The sequence below is a fragment of the Salmo salar genome, chromosome 12 (assembly GCF_965601325.2).
Source record: "Salmo salar chromosome 12, fSalSal1, whole genome shotgun sequence".
NCBI classification, from domain to species: Eukaryota; Metazoa; Chordata; class Actinopteri; order Salmoniformes; family Salmonidae; genus Salmo; species Salmo salar.
In genome coordinates this window covers 80,651,541-80,676,398 of record NC_138302.1, presented here as the reverse complement: position 1 = coordinate 80,676,398, position 24,858 = coordinate 80,651,541, and the positions used below count along the sequence as shown (strand labels likewise).

Here is a 24,858-nt window from a genome sequence, read left to right as displayed (position 1 = left end):
TTCTACATGCATGGATCACCATCTGAGGTCAATTTGATCCCAAGAAGAAACTATTGGAAAAAGCAAAACATCATTATACATTTAAATAATGTTATATGAAATTGAAAATAACCAAAACAGACTTTTCATTTAGCAAAATTACAGTTAAATACAAATGTTTCCTTAAAAGAATGTGTTCAATCCACAAGTACTAAAAAGCAGATTTACCATCATTTGATTGTAATATCATAAAACATTTCAATATACTTAATTTTATTGACAAAAAGTTATTTATCCATTGATCCTGAGAGACAATGACCAAAACTATGGCTTAGTTTAATTTGTTCACTTCCCCTACAGCTAGCATCAACATTACTGCTAGTGAAACAATGGGAGGGGCGGGGCCTATGGCAGGAGGCCTTAAAAAGTTAGCCCAAATCCTCAAAGTCACTTCAAACCAAATGTTATAGCAACGCAAATACCATAACAAGTTGCACATGTAGAATATTGGAGGATATTATAGGAATTCTGGTATTAATATACCATTTTCCGTAGAATAACTATTTTTTGGCAAAATACACACCAATACAGTCATACCTCATTATAACCAGTTATAACTATATGCGAGCCCATAAGGTGCTCCATCTCTGCAGGTGATCTGTCTATCAGGCCATGATCACTCCAACAGGTCCTCCTCCACCTTCTGAGGATATGTATAACTTAACAGTACGTCTCCGGAGAATATCTGGATTCAAATAAATACTTTTTTAGATTTGCCCTAGAATAACTACTTTTTGGAGAAAACATACCAATACATCTCTCTGTGTACATTGAGTGTATCTAAGTTCTGTATTGCAGTTCTATCAAGTATTTATACAATTGGCATATGTTGTATACCATTAGCATATTTATATATGCACAGAAATAAGGCCATTTTGGTTTTGTACACAGTCATTTGATACGTGGTACAGCTATATCTCTGCAGATGATCTGTTTATCTGGTCAAAATCTGTGACACAGGTCCCCCTCCACCCTCTGGTGGCATGGATAACTTGCTATTATGTCTCCAGAGAAACATATATGAAAATAAAGGTTTGTTCAGTGTTTACATTTTTAGTTTAGAACATAAAAAAAATGTTTAAGTCCATATTGATACAGAAACAGTAAACAATGATTTAGAATGGTTAAGAACATGTTTATTGACAAAGTCATGAACATTTGAAGCATAGAAAAAAACACCTTTGGGCTATGATAGAAAATGTGTCTCTGGGGTTAAAATGACCCCAGTCAGTAGTATGAGGGTTAAAATGACCCCAGTCGGTAGAAAGAGGTTTAAAATGACCCCAGTCAGTAGTATGAGGGTTAAAATGACCCCAGTCGGTAGTATGAGGGTTAAAATGACCCCAGTCGGTAGTATGAGGGTTAAAATGACCCCAGTCGGTAGTATGAGGGTTAAAATGACCCCAGTCGGTAGTATGAGGGTTAAAAATGACCCCAGTCGGTAGTATGGGTTAAAATGACCCCAGTCGGTAGTATGAGGGTTAAAATGACCCCAGTCGGAAGTATGAGGGTTAAAATGACCCCAGTCGGTAGTATGAGGGTTAAAAATGACCCCAGTCGGTAGTATGAGGGTTAAAATGACCCCAGTCTGTAGTATGAGGGTTAAAAAAAAGTTTGTTAAACCTAAGCCGCCTTTGATGAACCTCACTTTCATATGGTTAATAATACAAATACAGAGAGAACACTCCAATGGGAATCACACATTACCAAACATCCCATCTACAACACATATTGAATTCTCCCTGGGCTGCTTAGTGTGGAAATAGTACAGGTCTGACATTATACTCCAGGGTACAGGGATGTTCTCTCTAAACTAATAACTAGAACACGTCATCTCCAAAGACAGATAGACAGAAAGACAGAAGGTTTCCCCAGAGTTGTGTCAGTGTTCTATGCTTGATCCTACAACAGTAGCAGAAGCAAGGTAATCATACCGGTAGCCTCTGCTCTGCTTGCACAACATCTATGCCTATCTAATCTGTGAAGCTCAGCGAAACACAACCCATTCAATTTCTTCTGCTGATAGATGGTGGTGCTCTTTGAGCCCTGAGGGACTAAATCTCTCCATCTCACCACGGCCCTGACTGTGTTTCTTGTGCAAGCCAACTCTAAATTCAAACACAGTATAGACCTGCATTAGCAAGGTCAAGAAAAACACCCATTCAACTAACAGTATATCTATCTTATTATGTTAGGCTTTTCATCTGAGGTAAAAATGACACTATCTTAACAAAGACTGAGTCTTTAATATCCATATTGTATCTTAGTTCTTAACTAGAACTGACATGTTCGTGTGGTCTGCCAATCAGTGTCTTATATCCTAATTTCATAAGAGAAGCATGTACAGTACCAGTCAAAGGTTTGGACACACCTACTCAGTCAAGGATTTTTCTTTATATTTACTATTTTCTACATTGTAGAATAATAATGAAGACATCAAAACTATGAAATCACACATATGGACTCACATAGTAACCAAAAAAGTGTTAAACAAATCAAAAGATATTTTAGATTTGAGATTCTTCAAAGTAGCCACCCTTTGCCTTGATGACAGCTTTGCACACTATTGGCATTCTCTCAACCAGCTTCATGAGGTAGTCACCTGGAATGTATTTCAGTTAACAGGTGTGCCTTGTTAAAAGTTAATTTGTGGAATTTCTTTCCTTCTTAATGCGTTTGAGCCAATCAGTTGTGTTGTAACAAAGTAGGGGTGGTATACAGAAGATAGTCCTATTTGGTAAAAGACCAAGTCTATATTATAGCAAGAACAGCTCAAATAAGCAAAGAGAAACAACAGTCTATCATTACTTTAAGACATGAAGGTCAGTCAATCTGGAAAATTTCAAGAACTTTGAAAGTTTCTTCAAGTGCAGTTGCAAAAACCATCAAGCGCTATGATGAAACTGTCTCTCATGAGGACCGCCACAGGAAAGGAGAGTTACCTCTGCTGCAGAGGATACGTTCATTAGAGTTACCAGCCTCAGAAATTGCAGCCCAAATAAATGCTTCACAGAGTTCAAGTAACAGACACATCTCAACATCAACTGTTCAGAGGAGACCGTGAGTCAGGCCTTCATGGTCAAATTTCTCTAACGAAACCACTACTAAAGGACACCAATAAGAAGAAGAGACTTGCTTAGGCCAAGAAAAACGAGCAAAGGACATTAACATTTGGAAATCTGTCCTTTGGTCTGTTGAGTCCAAATTTGACATGTTTTGTTCCAACCGCCATGTCTGTGAGTTGTAGATTAGGTGAACGGATGATCGCCGCATGTGTGGTTCTCACCGTGAAGCATGGAGGAGGAGGTGTGATGATGTGGGGGTGCTTTGCTGGTGACACTGTCTGTGATTTTTATTTTATTTCAAGGCACACTTAATCAGCATGGCTACCACAGCATTCTGCAGCAATACGCCATCCCATCTGATTTGCACTTAGTGGCACTATCATTTGTTTTTCAACAGGACCCAAAACACACCTCCAGGCTGTGTAAGACTATTTAACCAAGAAGGAGAGTGCTGCATCAGATGATCTGGCCTCCACAATCACCCGACCTCAACACAATTGATATGGTTTGGGATGAGTGGGACCGTAAAAGTTAAGGAAAAGCAGCCAACAAGGGCTCAGCATATGTGGGAACTCCTTCAAGACTGTTGGAAAAGCATTCCAGGTGAAGCTGGTTGAGAGAATGCCAAGAGTGTGCAAAGCTGTCATCAAGGCAAAGGGAAGCTACTTTCAGGAATCTCAAATATAAAATATATTTCAATTTTTGTATCACTTTTTTGGTTTCTACATGATTCCATATGTGTTATTTCATAGTTTTGACTTCTTCACTATTATTCTACAATGTAGAATCTGGATCCAAACCAGGGTGTCTGTAGTGACGCCTCTAGCACTGAGATGCAGAGTCTTAGACCGCTGCACCACTTAGGAGCCGCCCAAATACAGGTGTGTCAAGCTTGTAGCGTCATACCCAAGAAAACTTGAGGCTGTAATCGCTGCCAAAGGTGCTTCAATGAAGTACTGAGTAAAGGGTCTGAATACTTAAGTAAATGTGATATTTCAGTTTTAGATTTTTAATACATTTGCAAAAATGTCAAAAAACCTGTTTTGCTTTGTCATGGGGTAAAACAATGTAGTCCATTTTAGAATAAGGTAACAAAATGTGGAAAAAATCAAGGGGTTTTCCAAATGCACTGTATGTTACATTTGGTATGGTTACATAAGACAGATGGTTACTTAATGAATAAACAAATGTTTAGCAACTCAAAGGTTGCGAGTTCAAATCTCATCATGGACAACTTTAGCATTTTAGCAACATTTCAACTACTTACTACTTTTTAGCTACTTTGCATGTTAAATAACCCTTCCCTTAACCATTTATTAACCTAACTCCAAAACTTAACTTTAACTCCTAGACTAACTAACGTTAGCCAGCTATCTAGTGTTAGCCACCTAGCCAGAATCCATAACATATCATACATTTTGCAAATGGTAATTCATAACATATCATATGAAATGGGTGATGGACATCCACAAATTTATACATACCATATGAAACGTAACAAATCATACTAAATGGAGTGTCTCGGATTTATGTACAACATAATACGAAATGCTCTGAGACCAGATTGTATCAACATGACCTCAAAGTCCTGTGGAAAAGCATAAAGGGGCATTATGGGAACACACAGTGTGTAGATGGGGGTTGGGTAGGGGGTCAACAGGGTGGAGGGAACAGGGTGAAATAAAATATTATAATAATAATAAGATCCTCAGACTTAGCGACCATCCCCCGGTCTCTGTGGCATTCACCACCTTGTCATGTCCCAGGACCTTGGACTGGGCTCAGTGGGCTGGTGTGTGTTCTAACTTATTGGCATAGTGATTTGTTGAGTGTTTCAGACTGCATGCGGCTCAGAGCGCTAGCCTGGAACATCGGGGCCTTGATTCATTAGCTAGTCACACCCTTAGCGCTGACATTTTCAAACTTGTTACACAGCGTTCTAATTGGCGTGAAAAATTGGACACAGCTACAAATAAACAGTCATGGCTGCATTGTAAATCTGGCTTTGACACCATGTTGGGTGCCATGTTGACTGTCATTTTACTCTCCCAATGTAAACATGCTGATAAGAAATAGAACACAGACATGGTTTTGTCTTAGCTGAATTGTAGTGGTAAAACTACAAGAAACAATAATCTTACCCATTTCAATAGCTACATGAGTAGACACAGGTGAGTGACAGGGTATTCACATCTGGTGAATTGTAATTGATAGAATTTCTTTATGAAATAATTATATGCAAATACTGAATGATAATGATGTCATTTATTGCTGAGCACTCTACTCAACAATCATATTTACTTCAAATACAGTTCTTCAAAAAAGTGAGTTCCCATCAGTATCTTATAACAATAAACGCATCTTTCAAAAAACACTAATGCAAAGCTACAACCTATCTAGACATGAATTACATGGTTGTCATCATAGACTTCATAACAGCTGAAACTGTTTGTGCACTCATTCTATGATCTATATGTGAAAATGTAAAAGCAGACATTTATTTTGGTCATATTCAAATAGAAATGGATCCTGAACAAGAATATAAAATGACATCATTATGTCTGTAACAGTGCATGTAAAAACATGTGGCCTTCTTCATCCACTCATTGGAACATCAATACAGGTGGAAGAGTAAAATGTTCATGACTACCTCAAGGCTGAAATATTACATCCTCAGCATGTACGTGACACACATCTCAACTGCAAACGTGTGTTCAGTTTCATGATTGATACAACATGTGAATTTAACTGTCAAAATTCACAGAATAACACTCAATATAAATGTAAATATAATTTTTAGCTGGTTTTAACTTATACGGTATACCTAGGGCCAGGAGAATTTACTGAGCACAAAAAAAAAGTGATACTAGCTGGGACTGCGATACTAGCGGGGAGTGGCACACCTGGCAGCTGAAATAAATAAATAAAGGCCCAGAAAGGATTACACAGTTATTTGATCTCATACAGTCAGAAGTACTTCTTTCCAAACAGCCTTTGTCAGCATGGGGGAAAAACTGCTACATGGGGAAAAAACAACATAAGAGAAAAAACTTCATGAGTGTCCCCTTCCAAGGTTAGTAGTAGTGTGTGTATGTGTGTGTGTATGTGTGTGGGGGTGGGCTATATACAGTATTGGGTAGGCCTATATACTGATATACTGGCATCAATATATGAGAGTGTACTTGTAAACAGTGGTATCATGCATGGCTTAATTTAGTCTCTTCCGTTTCTGATTCGTCTCCCTAGGGGATTTGTTGCTTCTTAGCCTCCTTCCCTGCCTCTCCTTGCTCCTCTGAGGAGGGCTCTCCCCTCTCCCTCAGCCCCATCTCCTGGTCCTGGCTCTCACAGCCCTCCTCTACCTGTCCCTCCTCCTGCCGCCTCTCACGCTCCAGCATCCTGTAGTTGTAGATATTCATAACAAAGAGGAAGAGTCCTGCGAACACCATCACCGATCCACACATGAGGTACAGGTACTTGTAGTCACCAAAGGTGTCCACCAAGGCTCCTGAAGGTGAGGAGAGGGGAGATGTTACTGAAGGTTACATAAAGTTTTCCCCCCATCAGATAAAAAGTTAAGTTATATGAAGGATAGTTAGACAAGATGCCCACAAAATCCCCCCTGCTTATAGTATATTCCTATCAACAAGTTGTTATGGGTTAAGGTAAGCCTTTCCCCATCTCTCTCCACGAGGTGAATCAGGAGGTGTAACATGGGTATGGTTTAGATGTGCTTTTCAAACTCTGTTCTGTAGAGTAAAAGATCCTACTGGAGACATGACATGGAGCCATTACACCTGACCTTGCTTGCCACGGCTCTCTGGGAAGGCAATTTGGGCTGCTGCACCAGAACAAATCAGGAGTGTGGCCATGTCGATTCTGAAAACGATCAAAATCTAGCCCGCTTCAGAGGAAAAGTGACAAATGGAGTTTATATCAGATTGGAGCCATAAGCTTCTTGAACCTCCCCCTGGATCGATCTGCAGTCCTCCCCAACTCACTCAGCCTCCAGAGTGTGCATCTAATCATTTGTCTGTCCATCCGTCTGTGAATACTGTATAACAATTTGCAGGATCATGCAAGTCAGATGTTTGTAGGAACCACTAAATTGATTAATGAAGGGAAGATCAACTGTGACAACAGTGTACTTTCCCAAGCTATTGTATGCCCAGTTGATGGTCATTGACTAATTCATTCACAATGAATAACTTTAGAAAGTATAAGACGAGGGCTTGGGACTAGAAGGTTCTATCTGTAAAAAGAGGATTCTGAGACAATTGGCTTTAAAGTTCTGAACCCTCAATGGTTTGAATGGTGTCGGCAAAATGTTATCTTGTATTGTTTTGAACTTAACAACATGAATTATATAGGTAGAGAATATAAAACAGAACAAGGCTATGTCAATAACACAATTTTTATAAAAATGCAGAAAGAAACTTATAGTCCCAAGCACTCGAACAGCCACAGCAGAGCGACACTACATGATTTAACCACATCCCTTTTACGTATCTTATGTAACGTCGCCTTGTTTGTGCAATGAGACAGGGCCTTTGATTGCTCTCTATATTTCAAACTTTTATTGAGGTGTTTATCTGTAATGGACTCATTTCCCACAAACATCAGTTAGTAATGGTCAATTACTGAGTCTGGCATTATTGAATCATCTGGGAGAGACAATCAACACAACACCCCACTATACATAAACACAGAGTTAGGTTGTTGAATAGAAGGGTAGTTTTCAGGTTCGGTAAACCAATTAAAAGACAGGTCTTAATGAGTCAATTTTCAATTCAGTTGATGATGGGGGCATGAGTTTGTCTCTCTCACTCTGTTTGTGTGTGTGTGTGTGTGTGTGTGTGTGTGTGTGTGTGTGTGTGTGTGTGTGTGTTTGTGCGTGTGTGTGTGCGTGTGGAGGTCACTTTGCCCGTGGTCCAGTACAAAGCAGCAACAGGGACATGGTCTGATTAATGGCGTTCTATCCTGTGGGTGTGTGCAGATGACCATCACCCTCATTAAGGCAACCCTTGATTGGCTGAATGGTAATTAAGTCCATCTGGCAGCGTCACCTCTTTTTTAAATGTATTCATAGCTTCATTATGGTCCAGGTACGGGCCTCTAATGAGTGAAGTCTGAACTGAGATTCATTAAACACCGAAAGCAAAAGGCTAATTACACCAATTACCTCACTTTCTCCTAATTAGGCTGACCCCCAGGTTTGGGCGGAGGCACGGCGCGGCATGACGAGGCTGGCTGTAATGAGGAGACTTGTAAGGGGAAATGTAGAGACTCTGCCCTCTGGAGAAGAACGCTCAACGTGCAGGGAGGCGCTTATTTACCCCCATTAAATGAGCACCTCAGAACAGGGTCGCACAAAACAACCAGGAGGACTATACATTTACACCTCATTAAAACTCTGCAGAGGAGAGAGAAGCATAGGAATGCCAACAAACGTGATCCTACGTCTACCAGACAGACTAGACAGACAACCAGTTTGTATGGAGAAGAGAAGTGTGTTCTGACAGAGCCCGTTCTCCCTCTTTTTTCACTCCACCGTTTGTGTCTGTCTGCCATTTCAGAGACTGTGAAATGAGATGGGCTCTAGCAGCATTCTGAGGAGAACATTTGTATTCTGTCAGAGAAAGCCCACAGGTGGTTCAAAGACTAAGCAAGTTCACTTCCATGGAAATGTGTTATTTAACAGCTTGGGCTGAGCAGAGAATGTTAGCATTGTTAGTTCTCCTCTGTGCCAAAATAAGAGCAAAATGAAAGTGGGCTGTAGGAGACAGAGTTTTCTAAATGTGTGCTATCCCTAGTAATCTCAGTGAAATATGGGCGGGAAACATAACCTTTTTGATTACACACTCAAAAAAGCATGAAAGGAAAAAGGTCCTCTAAAACTCACTGCTTGTGGTTTAAAAAAAGAAGAGCCGTCTTGGAATAACCTTGCACAATGACTCCGTATGTTCATTTCATCAGTCGTAAGCTATTATTGGGAAAGGCCTTTCTCATCTTAAACCTTAGATTCTGAAAGAGATTTATGCTATCGTTTTAATAGTAACGTGTACCAGATTGTGCACGCTAATTAGGATTTGGGGTTAGGGTCAATGATTTGACTTGTATTAACAGCTAATCAAATGAAGTTGGTAACATCGCAATGGTCAAAGTTTTCCGTAACTCCAATAACTGAAACTCTCTAAGCTTGTGTTTGCAGCCAGTTGCAGTAGGTCTATTATAGACCGAGGGGACCCGGTAAAGAGAGAAGGGGAAAATAGACAGAGAAAGAGTCGCAGAGAGACCTTGATTACCCTTACGGCTTTTTAGCTCCGAAAAATGTTCCATCATTTGTGTGGAGGACGAATCCTCTAGCGGGCGTGCCCTGAAAGCCAGAGCGGCCCGGCTTATTTACAACAGTAAATAACCGTGACCAATTACTGCTTTTCTCTGGGCAGGCCGTGCGCTCCAGGCCACCCTGCTCACCGATGATAATCCAATTCTACTGGAATGTCTTACAATAATGACACCCTGGAAAGTAGTTGGGCTCCACTCCCGCACCATGCAGCATGCAGCACACGGCCGTGAACGAGGAGCAGAGTGAGAAAGAGGGGAACAACTGACTGGCAGGTTTTCTCTGCTCCAAATCCATTTTCTGCTTTATTTACCCAAGTTATTCTAAAGTAGGACTTTTCCTATACTCTGACAATAAAGGTTCTCTCAAGTCCATGCGTAACACTGGGATACTGTCAGCCATGTATTGAATAACCATGGAGAGGTGGTCTTGGGGGAAATGGAGGGAGAGTGTTTGCTGACTAAAGGGAAAATAGTGCTTGTCCTTTGTCAATAGGGAGTACGTTTGTCTAAAGGTGTCATAGCATTAGTTGTCTAAGAGCTGTATGGTTGTGTATTAACTTGAGAGAGAGGGGGATTGTGGGCTGTGTGCAGCGTGAAGGCTTACCTCCAATAGGTGGTCCCAGGAGCACGGGGCAGCACTCTATGATGGTGGCAAGTCCCACTGCACTGGAGAACCGCTGAGGCCCCACCAGGTCCATGAGCGTCTCAAACAGCAGGGCACACACCATGCCAAACGCTATGCCAAAGAACACTGAGTAGGCCGCCAGCCCCCCGTACCCACTGGCCAAGGGACACAGCAGGTGGCATAAACCATTATAGATGATGGCAAAGCTGAAGAAGTACTGTATCCTGGGCCTGATCCACTTAGTGTTAGCCATCAGCCCTGTCAACGGCCTGGCAAACATGTCTACGAAGCCCATGATGGACAAGAGAAAGGCGGAGGAATACTCGTCGAAGCCATGGCTCAGGGCGTAAGGGGACAGGAACACTACAGGGGCGAAGAAACCAAAGAACATCACCGCGTTCCCTACGATGTAGATCAGAAAGCCCCTGTGTTTGAAGAGCGAGAGGTCCAGAAACTTGTTGAAGTTGTCCAAACAGCCTTTCTCCAACTGTGTGTTGTGTCCATTCACCTGGGCCTCAGACCGGTCGGTGGTAGGTTTCTTTGGGGTTCCGTTTGTCTGCGTGAGTTGGTCTCCAGTTGGCTTTGGACCAATGGGCCTCATGAGAGAGCCGGCAACACAGCAGTTGAGCAGCAGAGCTCCCAGGATGAAGAAACTGCCCCTCCAGCCAAATTGGTTAAACAGGAACTGGTTGACAGGTGCTAAGGTACAGAGGAGGACTGGACTTCCTGCCATGGCCAGCCCATTGGCTAACGGCCTCTTGACCTGGAAGTACTTCCCAATGATGGCGACGGATGGCTGGAGGTTAAAAGAGAGACCAAATCCTGCGGGAAATACAAGAGAGGAGAGCAGTCACGTTCACAAGTTCCATTTTCAGAGGCTAAAACCTTGACATAAACGCCTGGTACTGCAGGATTAAATTAAGACCAATTCTACTTTGTGCACATTAAGGTTCCATCTCATTGAACATTGCCTACTAAAATCTCATTAAGGAAAGCAGGAATAATTTCAGAAATGATTTCTCCATTTAAATGGCAATAAATTACAGGCTCCGGGTAGTCCATTCACTACCACCTCCTTTCCCAAAAATCCAATTTAGTAGCATTTCAGCCTGTAAATGAGCATCTTATTCTCTAAATGAGTCTTCACTTTAAGATGAAGAGCTTCAGGTAGCGACCTCGACTGACCCATTCCATCATTCTAACATTTGCTAAATGTCTGCTGCTCACAATTCCACACTAATGCCCACTGAGCTACACAATTTCCAAAGCCTTATTTTACGAAATTCACAGATAAAAAAAATAGTTCTTAGTATGCATTCTTCCTGGATTAAAATGGCATAATGCCAACGCAGATTTTGATTCGTTTTCACCTCCATTGTCTAAAGATGTGGTCAACAATTATGGCCATCTCAACTTGATCGAATTAGGAGGCTCATTAAAGTACACTGATTAGAAATGAATACTAATTGTATTTATTATTTGTCTCTTTTAGAGGGTACAAACTAAGAAATCACTTCCATTTAAATGGTAGCTGCATTTACAAGGGGTTCTGTATCTCAACTACCATCTAAACTCACAGGGTGTTTGTGGCAGCTTTCAACGGACTGGTAAGATGTATGTGAGAAAGGGATGTGTGTGTTAGCCTAGCTAGCGCATCTCACCGGGCCAGGGCAGAGGGGATGCAGAGAGAGCACAACACAACACAAGGCCCTATAGCTATAGCCACCTCCTCCCTCTATTAATCTTCCAGGCCTGCGGGTCTGGTGCTGGCTAATGAATCTCGCTGGGTGGAGGATGGCGGCGACTCCCGTGAGGGGACCAGGACTGGAGCCTACGGGAAAGAACAGGGGTCCTGGTAGACCATGCTCTCTGGAAACCGGAATGACACCATCTTAATTACACCTGCGCTGTCCTCACAGTGCTCTGGCCCAAGCCCAGAGGCTGAGAGACTCCCTGGGCCCAGACAGACTGCTTGCCAGCCAAGCCAGGGAGACCTGGGCCACCCAGGGAGGATATGCACCCCTAGAGGAGCACCACCAGGGCTGGTTGAGAGATGGGAGAGGGTTGGTCTAGCGGTGGGGTAAACAAGTCTAAGACCCAGTCAGGAGACTAGTTCACTCACACTTTACTTCACATACACAACATCCAACCAGTCCAGCCATCGTCCCAGATGTCTTTCCTGAAGAAAACTCTCAGAGGCCTATATCTAAAGTTGTGTTTTATGTATAATGAATCCACTACAGTATCTTTAATAGAACCAATAATTCAATTGCTTAGGTTTTCACATTTAGAGCATATAGTAAGCTTATGGATTAGGCCTACAGAAACTATTAGTATCTCTCATTAGTCAACTTTAATGGCATTAAAAACAAGTGATTTCTGTTTCTGTTGGCCCACACATAATATACACATCAATCACAAAACAAGCCATGTCAATCAAATGTATGGAGTGAGTGGGTACCATACCTCCAATGACTCCTACGCATATGTACAAATGCGTAATGGTATTGCCAAAAGAAGCAGTTACCATACCGACGCTACACATCACTCCACCAGCTATGACCACAGGCCGGCTTCCATAGCGATTGACCAGAATACTGCTGATAGGTCCTGCAAAGAAAAAAGTGAGAGAGGAGAGATGAAAAGGGGAGAGAAAGTGTTCGTCTTAGGTTCATACAGCATTGAGATAATGGATAGGCAGTTGACATCGGACCGATAGATCCCTCCCGAAACCTAACCCTTGATCTTAACGTTACCCCTAATGCACTGCTGTTCAAATATCCACACAAAGTAACATGTCGGGCGTGAATAGATAGCTGATGTTCTAAATAGTTATCTTACCTACATAAGCAAAGCAGACCAGTGCCTAATTTGCATTTCTCCTGATAATGTTCCCACAAAAAAGTGTGATATATCATTAAATAGCCTTCTATATTCTGTCTCTCTTTATCCTTCATTCATAACCCTGCCACAGAGAATATGTACAACAGTCCTTTAGCATCACACAACCTAACCCACTTCTGTTCCCTGCTAAAACCAGAGGATTTAAATAGTCACTAAATCATTTCCTTCAATTCATTTAACAAAAAAAATGAGGGAGCATCAATCAAAAAAATATGTAGGCTGACACGAATATTGAAATCTCAACATGCTGCCTTTCTAGTCAGTGCTGGAATGATACTGCAAGGCGGGTGATCATTGAAAATTCCTAGTAAACAATAAGAAGATTACAGTTTTGGCATACAGCTGAATCCATTGTCCAAAATTGATTTCACACATTAAAAAACACATTTTAAATCGTTCTACATTGATCAGGACTTATGCACATCAAAAGGACGAGCTAAATGTAAAAAAACAAATCATTTCACATGTCAATTAGACATTATGACAATGACCTTGGTGTTATACTTCATATAAAAGCAGCTGTACACTGCACATGTTCAAATAATAACTTGCATCCTCATTTTATTTCTGTTTTGTTTTTTTATCAAATCTGCTTATGATCATTTCCAGAGGTACTCTTTCTCCATATCTAGTCTTGTATCCTTTTTTATCAATGTAAAATGCTATGTTTAGTCATTATAGCATTAAAAAAATTTTTTACTACAGCTGAATCTATAGATAAAAAGATACACTTTCATATTTACCTATCTACAAGATACAGAAGAAATCTCTGGATTAGCTATTACATAAAAAATGTCATCCTAGCAGTGACCTTAGCTATTGCTTGAACAGATTCATTCAGCCTAGCAAACCCTGTGTGGATATAGAGACTAGGTGTACATATAGACCCTGTCCTCCTAGTGACTGTGTCACTTTGGGGTGGCATCCCAGACATCATCACAATTTCCTCACCCATTAGAACTTTATCACTCTGGCTCCCTAAGTCATAGGTCCCCTGAAATGCTGTCCCGTTCGTCCCATAGGGACTTGTTGTGAGGACCAAATGTACTGAACCCATGTCTGATATATTCCCTGTCTGTTTTCCACTGTGTGACATTGTAAAAGCCGAGTCAAGGACAATATGATAAAGACATGTGCCTCTGCCACTGTGCGTGGAAATATTTCACAGAATTCTCTATGCTGGTGAATGCAGGTGAGTCAGGCGCCCTGTCGTCTTTTAACCTTGCAGCCACTGATGGATTTACCTCCAACTTCAACTGGATCATTCTATTATAATATCTCAGTGTCATCTAATGAGTCATTGAAGGTGCATTATAAAACATCCTTACACTTGAGCCACAGACTGACAATTATGAATATACAAATGTTCATGCAAACAGAGCAAGGATAGACTAAATAAATAACATTTGCAACTGACAGTCCAGACAGTTGTGACCTGGATCACTCCATGATGGCCTACTGCACGTGCCCCAGGGTGAATCACCTGCCGCTGCACGTGATAAGTGAAAGAGTGAGTTTGTTTAAACATCCAAATTCTGGTCAGATGCAAAAGCACATGAACAACCCATTTCTAACCCTTCCATATGAAGCCTAACAATAAGCAGCAAGACGCAGCCACTGGTTTAGCAGTTAGTTTTACTCAATATATTATATTTACAGGTTTCCAAGATGAAAGAGGTTGCTGTCAAATATCATTATACTAAAGTAAGAGGCAACAAGGTGCTTGTTCTATGAACATGATTAAGTAGGTTAGGTTACTTACAATTGCTTGTCTTTTATCTTAGATAGCCTACTACAGTATTTTCTTAAACTAGTAAACTTACTAAATAAACTACAAACAGATGTTATTATCCCTGAATAATACATATGATTTTAGAGGAGACAACTGCACTAAGACTTTACTTTTTAGGCATTCCTAATAATTTGAACACAGCAGTACTCATTACTCTTGATCAGTTACAGGTATTACAATGAGTCCTCACATGGAAGATATAAGCCTACATTTTAGGGATGAAAAAACAAGCAACTGCAACGCTCCATACAAGCCATGCATCCCTTAATACATAATCTGTACATTGTGGTCATAATTGACTCAATGCTGACTCAGAGCTGCTTGGCTACATCATGTCTACTCACCACCGGCATACATTGCTGCCAGCATGATGGAAGAAATCCATGCAATCTGGCTGTAGGAGGCACCGAAGATCAGCTGGATGTCTTTGAAGAAGACAGTGAGGGCTTTGGGAAAGGCATACGAGAAGCCGATAGAGATGAAGGCCCCAAACACCACGGCCCAGCCCCAGCCCCCGTCCGGAGGGGTGTCCCGCAGAATAGATGCTGGTGCAGGGGACATGTTTCTGTTGATAGAGGGGAGGAGGATGATGATCTAAGTGTTTCATGAAAGCAAAAACATCATCTTGAATGTACCTTTTTTTAGAAAGCAGATGAATCACCACAGAGAGCAGTCAATCAAATCATCACTTTATTTACCCAAACCAATTGTTTGACTCAGGGTGTCAGGACTGTGTAATATTGTTTTTACATTAAATAAGACCTAAATACGAGTTTATTAAGAAATGTCCTCTGTAGTGGACACCCGGATGCCGCAACTTTGTTTTTCATCTACTGTACCCATTGACTGAAATATTAATTTGGTCATATATTCGTCATAATGGCCACTAATGAGGCCAATTTTGCACTTACAATAAAATATAAAAAATATTTGTTCACTTTTTATTTACCTCCAAGACTTATGTTATGTGAAAGAAATCCTAAACTAGTTTTTGTTCGTGTCTCAGGGGGATATGGAAGTTGCATCAGTCTACCTGATGAGACGCACACCGCAGCACGTAAACGAACGAGGGCTCTTTAGTTTAGGTTCTAAGAATGTCATTTCAGAAGTAGCCTAATGATTTGTGCTACCCTCAGCAAACGAACACTCAAATGTGGTTTGTACACGTGGATATCCGACTTGGAATACATACACACAACAGAAAGTTGACGCGCGTCAAAATATTATACATTGGATGCAAGACAAAAAATAAAACGATCTTACCTTGGTGACGAATGGCGCAGAACTTAAACTCCCAGTTCACGCACAAAGTTTCTGAAACATCGATTAGATTTTTCAGTCGCCTTTAGGCATGTGTACCTCATTTGCCCCTATTGGTTCATTGAATTAGAACGGTGACTGTCTTCTGCTCCCAAAAGTCTAGGAATTAGCATTTTAGGCTCCTAGGCTATCAATTCTGGCCGGTTTATCTTTTAGCCAAACACAAATCTATTTCTGATTGTCTTATCTTTCACTAAAAAGGTCACAAGAATGTCGCTACTCAGGGATGTCAACTAGGTCTATTTGTTACAAAAGTTGCAACCTTGTAACTAACTGGTGATGGCATCATGTCTCATAACATGTTACATGAATGTGATCTAGGTTAGCCTACTTTCAAAAATAGCTACATACATATACACAAACATATAATATATACACACATATGCATAACACACACGGAGTATAGGCTACAAGGGGAATAAAAGGTTAGCAAACATTCATTCAGCACCAAATAATCATATGGCAAAAAAAAGTCACTATGGTTTCACTTGTCATTTTATTCTCAAATTATGTGCAATGTGAATTTCACAGTTGAGCTCAACCACCACTATTCCCCAAACTACACAGACAAACCAGCAAACAAAAAGAAAAGCAGTAAGATTCCACTGGTAGTAGCCATCCATGCAGGATGCATACATAACAGGGCTTGAATGAGCTTGGGCATGGCCACACAAGGCCAACTATATCTTTTGCACAGAAAGCACATTGACTGGCTGATTCGTTGCTTTAACTATTATTTCACAAAACTGATGTGTTGGAGATAATGTAACATCGGAGTTACAGATCTGCTTATTGTGAAGTTTTGGTAAAGCAAAACTACTGAGAATATTTAAATTTATGAGCAGATTCATATTGTGTGAGATACAGAACAGAATTGCTCTACTATAACTAAACATAGAAAATGGAAAAACAGCCATTGAAAATAACATTTCTACTTTTCAAGTTATAAAAGAAAAAAGTTGTAAAAAACTGTGCAAGTACAGCAAACGTATATTACACATGAAACAAGACATTTAAATACAGTACTGTTTATCAATAGAAATCCTGAGTTGTCCATTCCTGGTTCCCATGTGACTGAGTTTTTAGGCATTTGGGGAAACCCCTTTTCTCCTTCCTCACCCATGGAGGGCACTGCTCTGGCCAGATCAAACCAGTGCCAAATAATGTGCACTATTTTTCTTTACAAAAGTTCATGTCCACAGCTACAAACAGAATGTTTTTATACTACTCTCCATTTCAAATTCTGTGAAGACAGAACTGCATTTCCCAAGATTGCTTTGTGGTCGATGATATATTTTGGGGAAATGCTTTAAATATGAGATCAAATAAATGATCATATGTAGTGCAAAGATGACACAGGAACCTGCATGAGGAAATTGACGTCATTGAATTTGTTACAGTTCCACAGAGAACATCACTCAATTGCTGTTACTCATTTAATATATACAAGATCAAAAAAGCAGCACCAATAGTTAGTTTTTCTCAATGTCATAGCATACAGATGGATTCATGTATAAAAGAAGCACTCTGTGGTAATGCTCTGTCCAGGTGGGTGCTGCTTGGTCAAGTTTGCAGTGACGGACCATTGAAGAGTGATTCAGTGCAATGATAAATAAGACTTGAGACACACTACCTCGCCAGGCTAAACACACAGGACTATCTGGATGCCCCCACCCATCCATAGGCACAATGACATCCCCCTTGGGATCTGCACTAAATTACACACCAACAATCTCTACTTTACTCCTCCTCAGACAACTACTGTACAGCAGCCAGCCACACAGGCAAATATTGAAACATTTCAACAAGCAAAGGTAAGTACCCAAATTAAGCTTGAAAACAAAATCTAATGCACTTCAACTAGCGTAAACCTAAACGTAGGGCTGTAACGATACCAGCATTGCAATATTTTATCAATGGCAAAAATGAAAACACGAAGCAGACCACCCTCTTTGGCCCTGTAAAAACCTGCTGTATGGAAAATATTGTGCTATAGTTTGGAAAATAAATAACGGTGACTCCGGATAACATAATGAGGTCTGTTTCCAACGTTAGAACTGTTATCCTAAAGAAGTTAAATCTGCTTCATGTTTTGTTTCCTTGCCACAATACTAACGAGTATTGCGATACTGGTATCGTCCCAGCCCTACCTAATTGTAGCAAAGTTTCCTTAGTTATAGCTACTTGAAACTTTATCAACTTTTCAGATGAACCAAAACAAGTTCTTAAATGCATTTTGGCATTTAAGAGGTAGGTTAACCCAAACACTTTTTTAAAGCAGGTTGTAATCAATACCAGACATGCTGAAAGAAAAAAAAAAAAGCTACAGAAAAGACTATTCTGCAGCGAGCTGCCCACACTTTGGCCAAATCAATGCATCAGCCCGAACCATGTCCCTTCATTCCTTATCTGACTTCTGTTAAGTTGCTATCAAAGCAAACTGTTGCCTGGTTCGAAATGTCGCACTTATCTTGGCCAACCACACATCTGACGCCCTGCTTGTTTCTCCAATGTGGAGAGTGAATCGTCTAACTTCTCTCAAGTTGTCTTGGCATGTGAAACTCGTTGCAACAAAATGGATGCCAGCTCAGAGTCCATTGCATTATTCTACGAATTCAAAAAGTATAAATCCAACTGCAACGAAGCCGATTAGCACATTGGTTGACAACTTAGGCCTTCTCTTGAAAGCAAAGTATGCGTTTTATAAAGTAGCATCATACCGATCACGCAATAATACTACATTTATCTAAATCACTAGCACACTTCATACACAACTAATACACACTTCCACAAAGACAAACTTGCTGTAGGGAGCAATCAGCATTCAAATCAATACAAAAGTCAGACAGAAAAAACCCTCCATCTGAACTAACAACCTACCAATGAGCAACACTGCTCATCTTACCCGTATGAATATATATATAAAATTAAAATGATTTATATATATAATTTTCACTTTATGCTAACATGCCGCGGTTCCATAACTAGAGGGTACTTCATCTGATCCATCAACTGCATGTCAATCAATTGTAAAAATTTGAACCTATATATGCTTTTAAGATTAAATGGAACAAAATGGCTCAACAACAAGCAAACATAATAATTGCACTTATAATTCATTGGACTGTAAAACAAGCATCAGTTTGGGTATTTGGTGCTGAGTGGAAGAAAAAAAACAAATACTGCAATCTTTTGAAAGCACCCCATTTGATCGTGTTAAACCTTATATTTTAATGCTTTAAGACTAAACTCTTGACTGCCCTTGTGGTGCAAAACAGGACAGTATCAGGCACAAGACAAGCAGGACCTCACGCTCCCTCCTCCCGGAGGGGTTCAACCCAATAAATGTTTGTCACATACACCAGATAGGTCCAGTGAAATGTGATGTTTTACAGGGTCAGCCTTATCAGTACAGCGCCGCTGGAGCAAATGAAGGTTAAGTGCCTTGCTCAAGGGCACAGAGATTTTTCACCTTGTCGGCTCGGGTATTTGAACCAGCAACCTTTCGGTTACTGGCCCAATGTTTTAACCGCTAGGCTACCTGCCACCCATTCCCCAAGGCCCTCTTAGAGCACTTTCTGAAGACACTGCGGGTACAGTTTGGCCACCACACATTCAAAATGGCGGCCCAGGTCCCAGAGGCGGTCAGGCGTCTCGTAGACTTTGGTCCACGCATCCGCCTCATCGTCGTACTGGTAGAGGGAGTTCTTCCTGCTAGTACGGAACACGTGTTCCTCCACCATGACCTGCGTGGCTCGGACAAACAGGTGCAGCTTGCCCTGAAGGAGCAGGGCCTTGATGTAGGGGCTGGTGGCCTGGTCGAAGGGAAGGTCCCTCTTGCGGGCCCAGGTGTTCTGCTCGATGTCGTAGACCTCCATGGTGAAGGTGCGCTGGTGGTTCCTGCAGATGCCAGCGATGTAATAGATGCAGTTCTTGTGTAAGGCAACCAGACCCTGGCTCCGGGGTACACTCATGGGGGACAGGTGGCCCCAGTAGTCCTTGCGAGGGTCAAAACAGAAGAAGTACTCACCTGTTAAACAGAGAAAAGAAGCACCAGTGTTAAGACACATTTTGAAAAAAGAAAGAATGAACTGTAGCTTTATTTAGTCTCCTACACCTGCCAGCAGCATACCACCCTGCATCCCAAGGCTGACTTACCTCTGAAGCTAAGCATGGTTGGTCCCTGGATGGGAGACCAGATGCTGCTGGAAGTGGTGTTGGAGGGCCAGTAGGAGGCACTCTTTTATCTGGTCTAAAAAAAGATCCCAATGATTGGGGACATTGTGTAGGGTGCCGTCTTTCGGATGGGACATTAAAACGGGTGTCCTGACTCTCTGTGGTCACTAAAGATCCCATGGCACTTATCGTAAGAGCAGGGATGGTAACCCTGGTGTCCCGGCTAAATCCCCAATCTGGCTCTCATACCATCATGGCTACCTAATCATCCCCAGCTTCCAATTGGCTCATTTATCTCCCCTGTAACTATTCCCGAGGTCGTTGCTGTAAATGAGAACGTGTTCTCAGTCAACTTACTTGGAAAAATAAAATACCTCTCCTGAATCTTTTTCCCACTGCATTTCAAGGTCCCATAGTCACTCCACTATCCCGACTCACCTTGGAGGATGTAGATGTGGTCTCTGTACTCCACAGCGCTGTGGAACTCCATGGCGACAGGCATGGGGCTGACGGCAGTCCAGCAGTTATCCCTGGCATCGTAGCATTCCACTGACTTCAGTGCATTCCTTCCGTCCCCTTCATACACACGGCCCCCCAGGGCGTACAGCTTCCCACAGCAGTGGACCAGCCTGCAGCCGATCCGGGCCCGCAGCATGGGCGAACGCGCCAGCCAACGGTTCCCTGCATGCTCGTATTGCCAGAAGTCGCTCTCCGCCCGGTGGTCGATGGACACCTCACTGTTGCTAGGGCGGTAGCCCCCAGCGATGAAGATGTCATTCTCCGATGACACCAGGATGCCCACCTCCCGCAGGTCATTGGGGGGCTTGCAGAGCTTGAACACCTTCCCAGCAGCAGTGTCCAGGCAAGGCACGGTCTGCTTCTTCCCTGAGTGTTTGTGTGCCGCGTCAAAGCAGATGACCATCTCGGAGGCAGTCATGCCCAGGCGCTGAGAGCAGCCGTTGAGACGTGCCTTGGCTTCGGCAGGTTCCCTGGACAGAGAGAGGGCGCAGGCGAAAGGGGCCGGGATGCGGCTGAGGAAAGAGTCATCCAGGAGGGGCAGCCGGATGCATTGAGAAAACACCTCAGCCAGGTGGGTCTCTCTGCGAGGGCTGTCGTGCTCCAACCAGCGCACAATGCTCTCATACACATGCTCTTCCTTCTCCACATTCAGGTCATCGTTGTTCAGGATGCTCACCAGCTGCTCCTTGGTGAGCTGGAGGAACTCCTGCTCCCGTGCCACACACAGGAACTACAACACAGCACAACACCGCATGTTACATTTTATCTGTCACAGCATGCTCAACTAACAGACGCAGACCTGGAGATACTTATCTAAATCTTATTTAGTGTGTCATCTACCATATGTACTCAATGTGTTCTCACATTGCTGTAGTTATAAGGCCATATTAACAACAGATCCATAGATTAATCCTTCCCAAAAGGCAAGTAAAGTGAAGCATAACAGTTGATAGAGCATGGCTCAGTTGGTAGAGCATGGTGTTTGCAAGGTCAGCATGGTGTGTACAACTCCAGGGTTGTGGGTTCGATTCCCACGGGGGGCCCAGTCAAAAAAATTAATAAAAACAAAAATAACACATGAAATGTATGCATTCACTACTGTAAGTCGCTCTGGATAAGAGCGTCTGCTAAATGACTACAATGTAAAATGTTGAACAGAACAGCTTGTTCTTAGAATAAAACCCACCTTCTTGCGTATGTAGTCCTGGGAGCGCTCCCTCAGCAACTGGTGGCCGTAGGCGTCTGCGAACATGTAGACCCCGGTGCAGTTCTGGGGGTCCAGGCGGCTGATCATGAACAGGGCACACTGGTCCTGCAGGGCTGGGATCTGGAAGATGCTGGCTGCCGTGAACAGGGCCTGGACATTGGACTCGGACAGTATGACTCTGGACGTATAGGCGTAGTCCAGGACCAGGTGCATGGACTCAGACTCAACCCCGATGAGCCGCACCTCCCTCTGGCTGCTCTCTGTAAGGCCACTGGTGAACATGGACCTGATAGGAAGAAGAGGAAACAGAAAATGCATTAAAGCTTGAACGGTTTTTGCAGCTTATTCTGGTCCCAGATGTGTTTGGGCTCTTGCCTACTCCATTGCTGTCATTGACTTGACAATAAGTTAGAGTTGGCATGATGGCGCAAACAAACTGGCACTCAGGCTAGTTGCGGAATTTGTTATCATATATAAGTTTGACCCTTCAAAAACTCAGCATAGCTAATACATTTCCCTCAACTCAGTGATATCCCAAATGTAAAGGACTAGAAGCAAGCAAACGCCTCACACATATCTGACCTACCTAAAGTAAGGGCTGATTGCTGCAAGGACATTTCGATGACACGGAAATGTCTTGCCATGGTCCACCTCAACGACAATGTCTGTGAGCTGTGCTTCATCATACAAGGCTTTGAGCTGCTGGAGGATGTTACAGGCATGAACGGCATCAACCCCACTGTAGGCTGTGTTTGCAGGAGTCACATTCTGTACTTGTAACAGCTTGCCTACGTCTATGGAACAAACATGAAAGAGACAACATGCCTTTTAAAAATGACGGATTAAACAATACTGACATACGAGAGTCACAAACAAAAGGCTACAGATTTTAAAATGATGTTGGTACTAAATAATATTACTTAACGTTAGTGGCATCATTAGCTAGCTATATGCAGCACAACAACTGAGTCAAGTGTACTTTACAGAGTGGAGAACAAATACTCTAACTACAACACGTGGAAATTAGTAGCATGAATCTATTACTGAACTAAAATTACTTTTCGATACTTGAGATGTCTTGTTTGTAGCGCTAACGTTACCAGTGTACCATGGAAATCACCCACCCAGTTCAACTTGTGTGCTCGAGTTAACTTAATGACAGAACAAAGACCCGTCTAAAACAACGAGGCTTTCACAACAAGCTAGCTAGCTCTGCGGATTAGAAACTCAGTTGCATAGCACCAGAGCAAGTCATCCGCGGCATTATTAGCCGGCTAAAGTAGCTAGAAAGCAATCTTTTAGCCCTTAAACCAGTCAAAACGGTCACTAAAACCACCTAACGGATAGTCACGAATCTAATTTGATCGTTAAGGATATCGTGCTCATGATGTTGAAATGGAGCTAGCCAGTTAGCTGGCTATCCAAGTAAACTGGCCAACCACCATTAATTTTTCGTCAGGATGAGACGTGGGTACGTTAAGTACTGTAGCTAACTAGCTAGCTGGACATACCTACTTTTCTGTTGGATAACTATAGTAGCGGTAGATATTAACTAGTCAACTACCTAACTACACACTTTGACAACTATTAATAAAAGCTAAGATAGCTACGAACAGGTTGACAGTATTAGCCACGACTGTCATTTGCATACAAAGACATGCAATTGTTTACAGACTCGGCTGTACTAGCTAGCCATCTATCTGATCGAGTTAGCTAAGGTTATAGCAATGCTAACTAGCTAGCACACTTTTTAAAGAAGCCATTCGCTTACAGCGTCACTTGTAGCTAAAACAAAGACAAGTCATTGTCTATGACTTTTGTCAGAGTGTAATCTCGGTTATATATCCTTCAGTATGAATTATGGAACTTTAAAATGCGTTAAATAAGTTTGAATCGTCAACACAAACAATCAAGAAACGCTAACCTCCACTGGCAGCCATTCTCCCCCAGTCTTTCTCAAACTGGTCTACAAGCTCAAAGCGGTTAAGGCTAGAAGGGATACAGCTTTTGTTAGATTTGACTTTTCGTACGAACAGGTTAAGATAATTTACGCAGCATGTTATGTTAATTAACGTAGGATAATTATGTTATGGGAAGGGTTTGCTAAAATGCAAAACATTTCAACTTTTGACGTTAACTTGATAAAAGCTCAATCCCTTCTAGCCAAAATCGTCTCAAAGCAGACCGTGAAACGTCACTACTGTGAGCCCCGGAAACAGACGACAGCCAATCGCAAGAGAGAGCAAGCCAATAAAATTATTTTGGGTAAAGAGAAAGCAAAATAAAATATCAAAGCAACCTTTCAAAAATGGATGATCAATTTATTGTCTCATTTTGACATAGCCCACAAGGTTCCGCAAATAGGTAATTGTGAGTTACTGGTACTAATTGATTGTTTTCCCCAATCAATGGCTAGATTATTGCATTGTATTTTCAAAGACATTTTCATACATTAAATGTATCCTACAAAACACAGGAAAAAGGAAAAGCTATATGCTATTCATCTATATGTTCTTTTCACATTAAAATTATATATTTATATAAATATAATAAATACACCATAGAGATATATATGCCCAGAGCATTATATTTAGGAGAGAGAACGTGTTTGTAATGTTGCCCAGATTTTACCCAGTAAAACCTATTTACCCAGATTTTACTCCTGAAAACCTATTTAGCATGTTTTGCCATTAGTGTTAGGAGAGCATTGCCTAAATGTCTAACAGAATTTACCCAGAACGTGGTTGCCATGTTCTCCGAATATCCAATATTAATGTTCTAGACACGCATGGGAATGTTGCAAGAATATTCCTGTGTCCAGTTTTCTGAGGGTCAGGAAAATGTTCCATTAATGTCCCACCAAACA

At 41.8% G+C, this 24,858-nt stretch overlaps 2 protein-coding genes across 3 annotated transcripts; both read right to left on the bottom strand.

Annotated features, from left to right (window-relative positions):
- Positions 1 to 5,354: 5,354 nt before the first annotated feature.
- Positions 5,355 to 16,192, bottom strand: LOC106565837 (monocarboxylate transporter 2). 2 transcript variants are annotated; one of them, XM_014133408.2, is made up of 5 exons: positions 16,034 to 16,192; positions 15,115 to 15,335; positions 12,541 to 12,684; positions 10,054 to 10,896; positions 5,355 to 6,609 (listed from the first exon to the last, which is right to left on the bottom strand). In XM_014133408.2, exons 2-5 carry the CDS (start codon positions 15,329 to 15,331, stop codon positions 6,347 to 6,349), a joined length of 1,467 nt encoding a protein of 488 aa, XP_013988883.1. In that variant the 5' UTR covers positions 15,332 to 15,335; positions 16,034 to 16,192; the 3' UTR covers positions 5,355 to 6,346. The 2 variants fall into 2 exon arrangements, with proteins under 2 accessions (XP_013988883.1, XP_013988884.1); XM_014133409.3 differs by lacking the exon at positions 16,034 to 16,192 and adding an exon at positions 15,720 to 16,019.
- A 375-nt stretch (positions 16,193 to 16,567) lies between these two features.
- On the bottom strand, positions 16,568 to 24,180 carry LOC106565838 (kelch repeat and BTB domain-containing protein 8). Its single transcript, XM_014133410.3, has 5 exons — positions 23,917 to 24,180; positions 22,579 to 22,786; positions 21,972 to 22,278; positions 20,705 to 21,515; positions 16,568 to 20,120 (listed from the first exon to the last, which is right to left on the bottom strand). Exons 1-5 carry the CDS (start codon positions 23,930 to 23,932, stop codon positions 19,657 to 19,659), a joined length of 1,806 nt encoding a protein of 601 aa, XP_013988885.1. The 5' UTR covers positions 23,933 to 24,180; the 3' UTR covers positions 16,568 to 19,656.
- Between the last annotated feature and the right edge of the window lie 678 nt (positions 24,181 to 24,858).